The 16404-nt window shown below is 39.1% G+C and overlaps 1 protein-coding gene across 1 annotated transcript; it reads left to right on the forward strand.

Annotated features, from left to right (window-relative positions):
• Window positions 1–2029: 2029 nt before the first annotated feature.
• LOC139144932 (uncharacterized) lies at window positions 2030–15866 on the forward strand. The gene is made up of 9 exons (XM_070715765.1): window positions 2030–2150; window positions 4048–4223; window positions 5058–5084; window positions 7261–7443; window positions 11031–11176; window positions 11430–11525; window positions 12358–12427; window positions 12743–12903; window positions 14158–15866. The coding sequence occupies exons 2-9, from the start codon at window positions 4169–4171 to the stop codon at window positions 15199–15201; spliced, it is 1782 nt and encodes a 593-aa protein (XP_070571866.1). The 5' UTR covers window positions 2030–2150; window positions 4048–4168; the 3' UTR covers window positions 15202–15866.
• Window positions 15867–16404: the final 538 nt, after the last annotated feature.

The raw sequence follows: 16404 nt of genomic DNA on the forward strand, positions 1-16404 counted from the left end.
AGTATGGTGGGACACCCCAGATATCTGCTCGGATAGTCGAACCATAGGTAGCCGCTTTTGTTTGTTGGCATTGTTGACCAGAAAATTTATTTTAGTCGTGACTGAAATTGATCTCAGCAACATGTGAACGAAATTATTCCTTACAGCTGCATATGTTACATATTTTGCTCATAGTATGCTCCAAAAAAGCTTTCAGGTGGTCCGTATTTCCTGCAAAAATCTGTCCTCGAGGTGCTATCAATCACACTACAATTGATGCAGTTACTTTTCATATGCGAAGCATTGAAACAAAAACTTTGAATTCTCTAAGTATTTTTATGGAGGACACGAAGCATGTCTCTAGAAATATTGAGAATACCATGATCGAAGCAATTGACAGTGTGCCTTGCATCTAATCAATAGACAGTGTGCGCCTTGTATCTAATCGTAAATTGGACAGGTGTACAGCTATATATTGACTCTGACAGTCAACTTCGATTCTCTTCAGCTCTCCCATCATCCCATCTATCATAGACACTGGAATAAAGTACAGAGTCTTTGCTTTTGTAACTCCGAAAAAGCTGTTTGTTGATGCAGTTTTTTTAGCACAAATGAGTTATCTCTCTGAAAATGTCCCAGTTTTGCATAAACATTTGATTAAATTATTATGTGATATTTTTGGAGCCTGTTTGATGGTGCGTACTGTAACAACGATCATTTTCAGTGAAAAACTTCTGAACCTATCGAAGAGCTGTCAGTATTTACATTCATACGAAAATCTGCGAATTCCATTTGAACAAGATTTGGAATTATACAATGCCCGTACTCATACGCAAGTATAGTTTATGTGTGATTTTTAACACCGGAGAAATTGGTTTCGGTACACGCTCATCAGGGACTGACCCTTAGATATTGGGAGGGTTGGTCTCGATGTTGACATTATTTTCGCGTTCCAAAATTAAATTTCTTTTATCGCATCTTGCGCAGCACACGTTCTTTTTTCCTGAATCACCTTTTTATCGGTAATCAACACTGCTGCTTAGTAATGACGGCGTTTTTCCCCGTACAGAATTTTCTCCATTTTTGACCACCCCCTCCCATGATAAACTTCGCTATCCCTTACAACTGCGTCTTTTTGTAGCAAACGTAAATTGGTAAACGTACCAGCCAAATTGAACCACAATACTGTGGACCGGTTCCCAACGATAAAGATTATGAATTCAAACGCAGAATAATTATCAATATGCCTTTTACGTTCTGATAGTGTTTACAAATTTACTTATAACATAATACGCAAACTGACAGGCGGTTATAGGAACTCGAGTACAAATCAAGTTAGTTTGCAAGGCCTGTCAAGAAGAAATTTTGCACTTAAGCGTCACCGTTTGCCGACAATTTTTGACGTCTGGAATGCGTGAGGGATTGCCTGTTCTTTTCCGGGCCGATTCATTCTCATTACCCCATACATATTACAATGATTATGACTAATAATAGCAATGCCAGAAATGGTAAATTCGTCGATGATTATGTTGTTGGATAAAACTTGGTTACCTGGTTGTGATGGGCGTAATTGGAAGGGGTGTCCCCCAGAACAAATTATATCGGACGTGTAAGCATTACATATAGCGACCGGAATATAGATTGCCAAGGGAAAAAAAATAAACTATTCTCGGACGGGATTAATTTAGACTTTCAATTTTAGGCAAGAACGAACATACCAAAATGACATCTTTCTCGATAGTTTCTCCAGGCACACTACATACCTTCCATTAGTTTCAGTTAGCAATCTCACTTTGCACAACTTTCTGCATATATTCCGTACCAGTCTTGGCCGCTATTGTACTAGATAAGTTTGTCACTGAACGAATTCTTATTGTTTGTCGATATTTCTGACTTTTGGACCATATTTACACACCAAGTCGTAAAAGAATTGACGATAAGCATGAGGTGTTAAAAAAAAACACCGCTGTTTGTCGAACAGATACCGTATCTGCCGAGAATAGCACGTTGGACATATGTGAGCAAACACTGACGGAAGGAGTCACTTAAAAGCGACGTCAAGTGTATACAACGCCCATAAGCTTAGTTGTAGTGCGAACAACGCCTCTCAGGAGCTAAGACACGCTCCAACAGCATATTATGCGATATCGCTAAGATATTCTCCAAAGCAGGTAAGGTCTTACCAAGCGGTAAACTTAGCTTTTTTACAATAAAAGTAGGTTGCATAAATAGACCCAATTTCGTGCACCGACCATACCACAAACTTCTTCCGTTTCACGTCGTTTACTTGTAGTTAGGCAGAGGTGTTATAGTCAACGACAAACAGCGGACACAACATCGACATTGGATGTACAAATATTGCCATATAGGACTCCAACCATTTATGGCTCACTATGCCCACGCCAATATGGTCAAAGGTGAACACTGTCCTACATATAAATTATTTGACATGCCACTGTCAGTCAATCAAATGTAAGATTTTGTCAACAGCTGTCTGGTCCTTTGATTTGGTGTGTTTTCAGGCTTTTATCTTATTCTGAACAGGTGTATGGTAAAGTGCGGTGAGTATTGCCAAGATCACAGCTATAAGCACACAAAGACAAATGGCCATTCGATCTGACGTCGACGAGTTTATACCCAATTTACATTCATTCTAAAATTTCGATAATCATCGACTACCGATAAATTTGGTTTGTCTTTGGTTTCCTTTTCGACCAATTGTACAATTCTCACCCTGTCTCCTTTTGAAAGAACCCAGTTGAGCTTGGTTATTGAATATACTTGCGGTAAAGTTGAGGCAAAAATACCTTACTTGGCCATATCAGTGTATTTCAAACCAAAATACCCGTCCTTATCTTGTCATTACTAATTTGACATGCCTGGTCAGATGGTATGACCAAATCTGGACCACACCGTGCCTAATTTATTGGATTAAGCAAATTTTCAAATTAATCATAAACCATTTTTATCGGCCATAGTCTATGTATAGCGGTCCTGACCGCTTCCCTCGTGAACTCAAGCTATTAGACGACGAGGGGTGACAAGATTTGATTTGCTTTCTTCGCGGGCTTGGCCAGTGGGGTATGTCCACTTCAAGAGTAAATATTGAGGTGTGTCGGCACGATGATCAACATCATCAACAATATTTTGATAGCTTCACAGTTTACTGAGCATTCTTCTTCAACATGTAAACCAGAAAAGAGACAAAGTTGGTTATATTTCTTAATCGGATGCTACCATTTTAACTAAATTAAACATTTTATTTGTGCTTGTCTCTCTATGAATATAAGGGAATCTTCGGTCAAGCCATCTCTGACACACAGACATATCTTCATGTCAGAGAACAATGGGATCGCATTCCGGAATATCATTAGCAAAGAAAGTGGTAGAGAGAGAGAGAGTTCAATGGTTCACGCTAGCTATCTCGTCAACGTCAGTGTTACAATCGAGCTTTTTAAAATTCAATTACATTCAATCTGCACACGTGTTACTGAACGGGCTCGATCAACGAAATATTCATTTTAAAGTAGGGAACGGGGAAGATTTTGTCCATTTGTGTCAATGTTAGAAAATCGAATTCAAGGCCTGTATAAAGTTCTTTTTCGGTTCGACCTTATTTTCCTTTTTTTTTCTAACATTGACAAGGTTCACAGCCTCCTTCAAGAAGAGTTTACACATCATTCTAGAAATCAGTGTCGGTCTACAGAATTAACGAACAAAACTTCCACAGTGATTGTAAATGGAGGATGGTACAATGTGACTCAGTGAAGTTTCTATTCCAAGAAATGAGTAATTTCAAAAAGAAATATTAACGTTACCGCATAAAGTATTCGACTGATTCAGAAGCCGACGGGGTCGCATGTGTAACCTACTTGAGGAGGGGGATAACTTAAATTGAAGTTCTGTTGCGCTAATGTGGCCCTCAGGTCACTGTAAACAAACAACACACCGCTTTTAGTTCAGCCTTTACTATTTGCAGGGGTTAACTGAGTATTCGCTACTGGAGTTTTAATAAATTAATAATTAATGCGCCCTCATGAGCCACTTCTTACTTTGAAAAAACCTTAGTTGCAGTGACCGCCATCTGAAGGGCGCCTCGGAATAGTGGAGTCGAGGCTGGTGCAAATCAACACCGGTAATTACCAAGCTTGAATTAAGAATCAACAGAGTATTGAAGACATTCTTGAGAATGTATAGGACTTTAATTTGTCTAAGCCTTTTCGCCGCTTCTGTTTTCGCATCAGGTAAGTTTAATTCCACTTATATTCGAGATTGATTTAGCGTTACATTGACAGTGGCATTATCAATAGACGGTACAGTTTGTTCATCCCTGAGGTCAACGGACCTCCTACTTGACCGAGAAATCTCTGAGTTACCTTCAAGTTGTCTTGAAAACCTATCATATCATGTCGCTAACTTCAAATATGTCCACTTTCGGCTTAAATTTGACCATGAAACCCCATTTCAACCATGTACTATGTATTTACCATGTCTTTGATTTATGGTATTTACATTCGAAAATATAATTACCCTCAGCCTTTATATTGTCTCTACCATTGGCTAATCAGACAAAAGGGAAAGTTTCCGAGACATCTTTTCACTGAATGATTATTTCACGAAGAAAAAGGGAAAAAAACACTCCTGTGAAGTTTTGTCCCATGATCGAGAACAAAATGTCGGTGTAATGAGGTTTTTTTCGATTACAAATTAACGTTTGGCGACTTCAAAGATGGCCGCTTTGTGTAAAATGCGTCTTTCCTCGTCATTTTTTTTCTGTTATTGTACTTATCGGAGCAGGTCCGATGTAAATTGTAAATTCAACTAAAATGGCATTATGTAAGTGTGTGAGGAGGAAATGTACTAGTGTAGGCGTTCCGTTTAATTGACAATGGCTAATGTGTGACAAAGTGAATTTTGTTATCACAATATTTGCCTATCCGGTCTGCGCGTATCCTACACGTAATGGTGTAATGCTTGTTGGATGACTCTAACAAAATGAACACCTAGAAAAATAATTGAAAGGTATGCTTTCTCTGTAGAAAGACAAAAAGCTAACTTTTTATCTTTTTCCAACTCAGGCGGATGGGAGTACACAGGCAATACCGGTAAGTATAATTTTCGTTGTTGCTTGTAATGGTACGCAGTTTCGTCAAAGCAAATTTCGTCTTACATAATACCTTACAAATTGCATCTCTACAGTGTTCGCTTATACAGATAACTTTGCGGAACAAGGATATGACGTACTCTTTACAAGATAGGAGATATACTAAAGATTCGTGTGACAAAATGTGCCTCAAATTTTTTTTGTAAAGGAACCCACTTAATTACTATTGATGACGTCATAGAGATGCTGTATTCACACATCATTTGCATGATAGTACTTCAAGGATTTTTATTAAAACATACGGAACGACGCTGGCGTTACCACATACAGTTTTCTGAAGAGCTTGGATTGCTAGAATTTACAGAAATGAATACATCCAGATTCAGTTCGTCGACAACTATCGTGCTGGCAAAATTGTCGTTTACGTAGGTTTTACACACTTCAGTTCCAGACAACCTCCAAAACATGTGTATATTCTAGGTGTAAATACCTTTAAAGTTACAACGCGCGTGAGCTGAGATAATGTAGGGTATGTAAGAGTGTCAGACCGAATTACTAACCGACTTATCTTATTGCAACTACAGGTTAATGGCGCTAAAGTTCACTTTGGTAACTTTTGCTCAGTCGCGCTGCATATGATAACCCTTGCTCGTAGAGAGATTTCTTTACACGAATTCTGCCAATATTTCTCATTGATCACAGTAAATATAAGGCCCCCAAAAAAAGAAATGTTTCTGGTCAGGCCTTCTTTAAAAAATGGTGCGGCGACGCGAATTTTTTTTTATTTTTTTTTATTTTTTTTTCTCCTCAAGGGAGGGAGGAGGGTCCAGTTTTATAGTTTTATCAATATAGTCACATGTATACTGTTCATGCAGTCACTGATCATGTGCCCCAAAGAATTTCTCTTTCTCTTCAGCCGTTTTGGTTGGTGTCATAGTAATCAGTACGTAGTTTGCCATGGCCGCCGGCCACAAACAGAAAAAAGGTGACGCGCTGTTGTTCAAGTGACGCGCGTGCTGACCAGAAACATTTCTTTTTCTTTTTTTGGCCTAAGCTTCTTTTTGAACGTTTACAAGTTTGCATTATTAGTTTTTCTTTCATCGTGGGGCGCAAAAAAAGGATATCTTAGATATCAACGCATCTGTTGATATCGTGAGCATTGAGTCATATCTATCTAATTACGAACATGTGATACTATTTGAACCGTGAATGCTTCGTCAAATCAACACACCGAACAAAGTCCCACTTTTCACATTGTTTTTGTCAAGTTTGTAATTCTTTAGCAAGTCAGCCATAGTTCTGAAAGAGTAGGAGACAAACATGTCTTCGTCCTCGTGCACAAACAGAAAAGATAAAGATAGCGGTAACACTTTGTGGTGTCTGCTTGCAATAAGGACTACACGTAACTATCGGCGGCAGTGGCAAAACAACGAACCTATGGGCAAACCATAGCTAATTTATATTTGACATTCGTTATATTAAGCATAGCAATTTTGCGATCACCATGTTCATAGCCAAACCAAAAGCCAAAAAACAGCGACTTTGTTCATTCAATTCAACATGATATGCAAATGTCCATTCAACGATGAAAACTCACCACATATAAATAATGATTTGTGCGTTATTTTGTCTGGTACTACTTTGCCGAGTACATTCCGGTGTCAGTCTGGACACTGTTATGACGTCACCAAGAACGATGAACTTGCTCGAAGGCAAAGGTGAACAGGTGTACCTGTATGTGTGTCACAGATATCATGATGTCAGCGATATCGCGCGAATCCCTACTGTGAAAATTGTCGCATTGCACCTTGAGGATGCGTTCAAACGATTTCACACAAGTCAGCATATGCAGTAACTTATCATGTGGCACGGGAAATTTCCACTTTACAAAATGACTACAGGGTTACACGTATTGATATCTGGAACGGATTCGGAGACGACGATAGGATGCTGACAAAGTACCCCACCTTTTTGTTCCCAGGCCAATTTAACCTTGATTCTGAAATAAAGTGAAGGGAATAGTGAAAATGATGTTCTCATATTACTAGTAGTCCGCAGATGGGGTCATCATCATATAAATCTTACCTAGCAACACAACAACTTCCGTGATGGAGATCACAGCATGCAGACGATACGGTTACTACACCTACAATTTATTCAATTGCGATTTTTGACAGGCCCCGAGCACTGGGGAGACCACTATGAGCATTGCGGAGGAGAAAGCCAGTCCCCCATTAACATCGACAGAAAAAATGCCGAGAAGCGGACATGGGGACCTTTCGTGTGGATAGGTATGAGAGGAAAATTATTGGACGAGAGCAGGCCTTCTTCTCTGGATATCATTAATAATGGCCACACGGGTAAGTTGTCCTTACAGTGTAATATATTTGATAAAATCTGTTGTATGCTATTAAGTATGTGTACACATCTATCTTCGCATGTCTGCCTGCACTGTAAAGTTAAGTGTTAAAGGATAGAACACCAATTAAACGCCTTTTTGTAACACTTTTTGAACGCGTCTAGACGTTCAGAAATTTAACACTACGTGTTCAACCAATGTTCAATTTTTTAACACACGTGTGCAGATTTTAAACACTTGGTGTTCATCAGGCATTATATTGAACACCACGTGTTCCATATCTGAACATACGTTGCACATGAAATGCGTTCAAAAAATTGAACGCATTTACGCGTTCAAAGGGCTGTAACACTTTTTGAACGCATGGACGCCGTTCAACGATAAGTGTGTTAAAGGTTAGAACACATGATATGCACTTGTTGAACACCTTTAATTTTGCGCGTTCATGGGGTGTTCAAGCCTGGAAATAACAAAACAGACCACTTATATTCAGTAAAATTATTTTATTTAAAAATACATATAAATTCCTTTAGTAAAATACAATTATTTAGTGTCAATTGGGCACATACACACCGTTGGTGTTTTCCTCTGATAAACTATACAAAGTGGCCATATGGCCACTTTGTAAAGTTTGTCAGAGGAAAACACCAACGCTAATTAACACCTTCCTATCAAAACATAAACAAAAGAAAATCCCCATAAACACTGTAGATCGTTTTCAAACAATATGAACAAAGTAGTGACAAAACAGGTTTTACTTATTGTGGATTACGTTATATGTTCATACTTGCAAAAACGTACGAAAACATCTGTTTGAAAAAGCTAAAAATTTGGCTTACTTGAATATATCACATTTTGATAATTCCTTATGTCTTAAAAATGTCTGAAATGTCTTTAATGTCTCAAAAATACAATTTTGTGTATTTCATCATACTTGTAGATATATGATTAGGAAAATCCCCGAAACCTGTACTCAAAATATTAAATGAATCGTACTGGCCGTTTTGAAGAAAACGCTTGGGATGTAAACATTTGAGGATGATGCCACCACATTCACCTATGATATAAGGTCTACGTCCTTAACAGCAAAGCTAAAATCAGTAACAAACCGTTAACCAAAGATTTCTTGATCTAAAATATAAAATAATCAAAGATTTGGTAGCAGGCTATGATCAACTAAATGTTACTGGCATAAGCCTTCAAAGACGTGAAGTCTCCTTCATCAGATGCCAGGGTGCAATGAAGATTTGAAGCAGAAAGCGACAGAAAATTCAGAGTGGAAATTTCAGAAAATTCCGAAATTTAGAGTGTACATTTTTCACTGTGAATTTTCTGTGGCTTTCTGCTTTAATTCTTCATTGCACCATTGCATCTGATGAGGGCGACTACAAGTATTTGAAAGCTTATTCTCCAGTAACATTTAGTTAATCATAGCGTTCTGGACATAGCTCAGATAAATTCAGAACAAAAATACAGAAACTTATCAATTCAGTTACTAACCCTAGAAAGTTCAAATCTACATCAGAGATGAACTGAGGTTCTCAAGCTTGTTTCCAGACAGCTATCTGTACACTCATATTCTTCAATTTCTGTACCAATAGCTTCTGTAATAACTCTTGGAATTCACGTTCATCCAACTTTTCACATCCTGAAAATAATGCAACAATAGATAATATGGCGACATGAGACTTCAAATGAAAGACAATTTGGCCTTATTAGGTCAAGGAAAAGGGGTGACTTTTGTATACAGTGCCTCTTTTCGTCAATGTTACAAAATATTGGCTTCTTCGTGTCATCAACTGATGAAAAGTAAAAGCAAAGCCAACTCTCATATGCTAAAACAATATTCTTCGATGTTTAACTAAAAATTTACATGCGATTGTGGTTACTAAAAGACATGTGTAAGCTGTGATTACGCAGCGGTAATGTGGCATATCGATCGCGCTCGGGTCAAGGGTCATCGCTCCAGTGATGACCCTTGACCCGAGTGCGATCGATACCCATGGCCCAAAACACTGCTGCGTATTCACAGCTAGTGTATGGTCCACCAGCCACTGAAAGAAATAAAGGTTTCTTCACGTAGTTAAGCTTTTTCAAAGTACAATACAATTAATTTCGAAGGATAATAATACAGATGCTTCAAAATCCAATACCTTTTAATATTTTGGAGAGAAAACTTACCCTTTCTGGTCTTGCTTTCGCACGATCACGACTTTCAGCGTGTGCTTACAAGAAAAATGTCGCAACTTCCGTTTTGATGCATCATGGGATAAGAAAAGGCACCAAACTGAACACCAAGTGTTAAGAAGTAGAACACCTCTTGCACGCCGATGTTAAAATTAAACGTCCATGGTGGTTTTTGATTTTCTTTTCAAAATTTCAAAATTTCAACCCGTAATAAACGTGTAAAATTATTTTTTATACTTCCTTTTTTAGAAAAAACATGCTTTCAGCAATTTTAGACCGGAGATATTTTTCACTTAGTGGGAAATTCGCTACATCAAAATCCGTGTACGTTTGCCGGACAGCGAGGCAGTAGTAAATTTAATATAGCCATTGTAAAGTAAAAAACACAAAAGATTGTTAATTGTTTCACAGTATTGTAAAATTTCTGTGATGCTGAGTTTTTGAACACTTGAAGGAGATAGTTGTTAACACTACGTGTTCAGGTTTAGAACATCATTGTTAATAATATGAACACTAGTGTTAACCATATGAACACTAGCCGTTCAAATTTGAACACCGACATGTACATTTTGAACGCGTAAAGACGCGTCTAGCGTCCGCTATTTTTACAGTGTGTATTTCTATCTTTATCTACCTGATATATACGTATACTTGAGATGTACAGATAGCTCCCAGTGTTGTTCGTAGCGTGGTTTGGTAATAGCGGATGAATAAAATTGCACACGTCTACTGATCTGCTTGTATATTTTCTGTTATTCTGTTGGTAATTTTGATACAACGTTTCGTCCTAAAAGTAGGACTTCATCAGGTTGAAGATGTCTTCAACCTGATGAAGTCCTACTTTTAGGACGAAACGTTGTATCAAAATTACCAACAGAATAAACAGAAAATATACAAGCAGATCAGTAGACGTACCTAATATAATATATATATATATATATATATATATATATATATATATATATATATATATATATAATATTAGTTTTTGACTTTTAGGTATGTGTGTGCTCTAATGTATGTACAATGTATAAGGTAATATAGGCCATATGTATGTACGTGTGCATGTTGTATGTATGTATGTATGTATGTATGTATGTATGTATGTATGTATGTATGTATGTATGTATGTATGTATGTATGTATGTATGTATGTATGTATGTATGTATGTATGTCTATGTATTTTTTACGTTTTGTATATGTGAAGAAAATGACATTATGTAAACAGTGAAGAAATCTAAAGCAAACAGTAATAAGAATGTCACTTTCTCATTTTGTTCTTGCGCAGGAAATATAATGCCTCAATTGGTGATGTGCTTATCATACGAGACAGCCTTCCAGTGATCTCTGCTTTCCCCTTGTAAAAAATTAAATGTATTTGTTTTGTTACGTTTATACAGTTCAAGTCAACCTGAAGGGAGATTACTATGTTAGCGGTGGTGGTTTGCCGAGTGCTTACAAAGCGGTGCAGTTCCACTATCACTGGGGAAATGACAGCACTCGAGGATCGGAACATCAGTTGAATGGAAAACGTTACGCTGCTGAGGTGAGCTGTTAGCGATTGTCGTTATTAGCACTCCTCGGTGTTATTAAATATTTTACGTTTCTTGGACACGTTTCTTGCCACGTTTCGTATGAATAATCACGAATTGGCCAGCAAATACAGATGGACGATGACTTATGTGCAGTCGACGTCAAAATTTTCCACTTTAAACCCACTGAATATTTCAGACTATATTTATTACAAACCAAGGCCTTACACAATACATTGATGATAATTCGATATTCTTACATTTCAGATGCATCTGGTGACCTATGACTTTATTCGCTTCAAAAGTTTTGCAGAAGCCGTTGACAAGCCACGAGGATTAGCTGTGTTCGGAACATTTATTGCGGTGAGAAAGTGTTTATTAATACGCACTGTTACGACACTATGTGACTAAAACATATGCACTGACTCTTTAAGGAACCACGTCTTTTACTTGATCAACTACGGCAAAAAAGGAAGAAGGCACCGTATACGGTGTCCGAGAGCACTGCCCCTTTTGGGTACAGATGTACAGCTCAAGCTACAAAGCAAAACTCTTCAATTCGATTTTCCTTGAAATAGGGGAGTTTCCAAAGTTCTACATTTTGGCTATATACTTATGTCAATTCTTGACATTTTATACTCACCGCGTCAAAGATCAAAAGTTCGTATTTGAGGTCAAAAGTTGCGCTGCAGCCAAAAAGGGGGTCAACGGTCTACATTTTTATTAACATTTAGTCAGTAAAAACCGGTATGCGGCGAAAACGGAGGGGGTATAAAACGCTGTACAAATGTGTATACCCGCCCTATGTCAGCTCACTCACCCCGTCTCAGCATTGTGATACCATAGACTGAAGCGGGTGTGATTTTGCCACTTTTGCTTGAGATGTACGGTCTACCCTGTAGATAGTATATACATACGGGTTACCTCGGCCATTAATAATACTTTGCTTGAATTTCACCTTCTACGCGGTGAATTTTGAAAAATTAAATGTGTACCTGAACGATTGGCACAGGTTTTGGTCGATTGAAAGAAAGCCCAAGAAAAAAATCCGTTTCTGGTTTCTGGAACGAATTTTGCGGGAAACACATGTTCTATTTTAGTTATGGATCCATGGTCTACAAACATATCAGACGGTATTTTAGTAATGTAAGAATTCTTGGGGCATTAATTAATACCCAATCCATCACTTTTTTAGGTTGAAAAGGATAAAGACAACAAAGCCTTAAACGAAGTGTTTGATGGCGTGGATGAAGTCGAGTACAATGGTAAGTGGCCGCGGGAAAATTAAAGTTTCTGATGTTTGTGACAATATCGTCACAGATCGGCCTCGGTTACTTGGAGTTTGGTCTGGTATAGGAGGATAGTGAGCAGCACGCTTCGTTTTTGGTAGAGCGCCTCAAATTTTCAGCGTATATACGTTGTTGCAAATCGAAAAACTAATTTCTCATACTGAACTCGAGCAGAGCTCAGAGTCTTTATCCATCAGGGTGATGTTAAAAGTCAGCAAAGTACAATGTATAAGTCACTCGTAGTCACTCTTGCACTGACCTGTGTGTAATGCTTGTCTTCCGCCCTCACAGGTGAGAAGTATGATTTTGATACGACCTTCCCGATATTCCCACTGATGTCTGGCAACAAGAAAGTTTTCTACCGGTATGACGGATCGCTAACGACGCCCCCATGCTACGAGAGCGTACTGTGGACAGTGTTCGATGAACCAATCAAGGTCTCGCAAAAACAGGTAATAAGACGTTGGTTGTTGTCAAAGTTCAATTGTCAGACATGTTAGGCAAAACACAAAAAGGCATTCTAAAGTAGATATGAAATCCATAGTAGTACAAAATCTGAAATTTCTCACATAGAAAATCCTCACCCGTGTGAGTACATTTATTTCATACTCTGCAATGGTTTAAATCATCCTCTACCTCTAGCTCGATATCAAAATCAAATTCATTTGTAAAGTAATCAATTTTTAATAACAATAGACAGCAGCAGAATGACTGGGTTCATGGGACTGTGTGTCTCGATGTCTAATTCATTAGTAAACAAGATATTCTGCTCCTAGAAATTGAAAGACTTAAAACTTTGGCCTAAAGTTTCTACAAGGAAACCTTACATTATCCCCTTTCGATGTCAAAAATAGCAATCAGGGGTCACCGAAGTAAAATTTAAAACAAATTGACCAATACTTCGGGACTCTCGAAATTCAAAATGGCCGCTATTCCTGCGTTGACACAATGGAGGAAAAATATACATTCGATCTCCACAACACTTTAGACTGAAAGATCCGTCGCTCGAAGACGCTCCCTACGCTCCCCTCCTCGTTAAGAGGGGGAGCGTAGAGAGCGCCCTCGCGCGAAAGATATTAATGTCTACACAAAACTATGCCTATGAAAACTCTAATTATTCGATGCCATGAGATTCAAAGTAAGCCTCAACAAGTCTCGAGGTAGACTAAAAAGGAGTTGTAGGCTAAACCTTGACAGTCCGAATATCTCCGAGGCGCACTCTGTCTTGATCCCTGGGATCAAGTCCCAGGCCTTTGAGAAGGCCTTTTGTAAACAGATATAATTCGAAATCTGAATTTTTTACAGTACTTTTGCGGGTTTGCTTTGTCGATTTATTTGCAGATTGTCGGGTAAATAAAGTTGTCACCGTCTTGTTTTAGTGGAAATCGTTAAAACTCGGCCAAATGGGCCTGCAATTAAAATCGGATAGCGGCAGTTTTGAGTTCTATAACAGGTAATTTGTCACCGAAATTTGCCCGGTGACTCGTGATTACTTTTCGCTTCATTGACATGGCATGGCTTACAAAAGGAAATCTTTAAATCTTTCGTTTCAATGCGAATACATTGCCAATAAAAAAACATCTACGGGGAATACATTATTGATAGAGAGGATATGATAACGTTTCGCTGAGGAAATACCGAGCATTTATCTCTCTCTCTCTCTCTCTCTCTCTCTCTCTCTCTCTCTCTCTCTCTCTCTCTCTCAGATCAATTTCTTTAGGGCGGCAATGAAGACCAAAGTCGGTGACGTTGAACAGCATCATGGAGCGGCGCCGGAGACTCACCATGAACCCGAGTCCTCTGAAGAGCACCATGGGATGGTTGATGAGCATCATGGTGATCCAGGCGCTGGTGCCCATGGAGAGGTTCATCACGGAGGGGCAGAAGATGCTCACCACGGAGGTGGACACCAAGACGCTCATGATGGTGGTCACCACGAGGAAGCCGAAGATGCCCACCATGACGGTGGTCATCACGAGGAAGATCATGATGCGCACCATGGAGGTGGCCACCATCGCCGCAGACGCAGTGGCAAACGGGGCGGCGGTCACGGAAATCCGCATGCTGGTGGTCATGACGACGGTCATGGAGATCCACATGCTGGTGGTCATGACGACGGTCATGGAGATCCACATGCTGGTGGTCATGGAGATCCACATGCTGGTGGTCATGACGACGGCCATGGGGATCAACATGCTGGTGGTCATGACGACGGTCATGGAGATCCACATGCTGGTGGTCATGACGACGGTCATGGAGATCCACACGCTGGTGGTCATGACGACGGTCATGGAGATCCACATGCTGGTGGTCATAGTGACGGTCATGGAGATCCACATGCTGGCGGTCATGACGACGGTCATGGAGATCCACATGCTGGTGGACATGGAGAAATGGACCAACACGGAAATATGGGTCACGGAGCTGCAGGACACGGCGACGGAGGCCACGGAACCGTCGATGCCGGTCATGGTGATGCGGGACACGGCGACGGAGGCCATGGAACCGCTGACCACGATTCCGGAGAAGATAGTCACGAAGCCGGAAAAGGCGCTGATAACAAAAAAATCGTCAATAATTTCAGGCCAGTACAGCCGCTGAACGGCCGCAAGGTGTTCGTCAGCACAGTCCCTAAACCTGCAGGGGCAAAAAAGGTCAGCTCATCTAACGGTGAAGGTGGGGCAAGCTTTGTAGCGCCCTCACTAGTTGTCGCCTTGATAACTTCTATCATTGCTCTTTTTGCAAGCTGATTTCCTGTCTCTGACTTTTTTTATGTGTAGTATATCTAGTCGTACATGGCACAACTTGCATTAATGTCTGACGTCTAACGTCTGACCATGTTTTTTCTCTATGCCTTCATCTGTCGATAACGGCAACTTGACGGTTAAATGTCGAATGTTTGGAGCAGGAAATGTATAAGTTTTTGAGAAGACATTTCTGTTTCAGTTTCAAAGCATCCATTGCAGTTTCGAAAATTGACTTTAAAATGGCCAGTCAATCAATGTGACTTTACGATGCAGGGAAACTTACGTTAACATTTCATAAAATATTTCCACCATGAATTCACCAATGTTGTAGTTTAATTATACTACGAGGTGAGGTTATATGAACTCTACTATGGCAACCAAATGTGTCTGGAAATTTCTAATTTCTCTCTCAAACTTATAAATCATTGATGTTCAACTGTTAAATAGCTCGAACAAATATTTTTATGTAAAAATGATGTTGAATTTTTTCTTTCAGTTTTATCAAAAGGTTAAAATGTAGGATATATTTTGTTACTCCGAGTCGTTCTTTCAAATCCGCCGCTAGTGATAATCCAGTGTGTACATATGATCGGTGTGAAAATATTATTATGTGGTTTGTATTTTCGTTTGCGATACTGAAATAAAATGTAAAATAGTAGTACAAAATACCTATGTTTGTTTCGTGTTGCTCAATAGCATGCATGTTTGTGCGTTTACATACATACATACATACATACATACATACATACATACATACATACATACATACGTACGTACGTACGTACGTACGTACGTACATACATACATACATACATACATACATACCTTATATCTGATTTCATTGCAATTTATAGCAAACCTTTGGACTCTCCTTTGATGAACATTGTAACTTGTATTTTTTCTTTTGTTAAGAGCGTATAGAGCGCCCTCGAGCGACGGATCTTCCAGTCTAGTTTAAGGGGTACGCGGTTCAATCTTACTTTTTAATAGTTTACTGTTATTATTGTGTTTAAGCTGCAGCTGCTTACTCCCCAGAGCGTGTTCGAATATTCTCTATTCACCTTGTCGACGTAGCCTGTGCATGCAGGATATCTAATATGCACTGTTTTTCTTGGAAATGACAGGCCAAAGTTATCATTGCTTGTAAAAAAAAGTTTTAATTATTAAAAACTGGTTCCCACACTTCTAAACTTCTAATTTTGAGCG

Source organism: Ptychodera flava, chromosome 12 (genome assembly GCF_041260155.1).
Source record: "Ptychodera flava strain L36383 chromosome 12, AS_Pfla_20210202, whole genome shotgun sequence".
In the NCBI taxonomy this organism is placed as follows: Eukaryota; Metazoa; Hemichordata; class Enteropneusta; family Ptychoderidae; genus Ptychodera; species Ptychodera flava.

What these genes read in the sequence shown, in the direction of transcription:
- LOC139144932 (XM_070715765.1), top strand. Translation starts at nt 4,169, where the DNA reads ATGTATAGGACTTTAATTTGTCTAAGCCTTTTCGCCGCTTCTGTTTTC. An exon ending in CATTAATAATGGCCACACGG is followed by an intron (nt 7,444 to 11,030) that starts GTAAGTTGTCCT and finishes ACGTTTATACAG; the next exon opens with TTCAAGTCAACCTGAAGGGA. An exon ending in TGTTCGGAACATTTATTGCG is followed by an intron (nt 11,526 to 12,357) that starts GTGAGAAAGTGT and finishes TCACTTTTTTAG; the next exon opens with GTTGAAAAGGATAAAGACAA.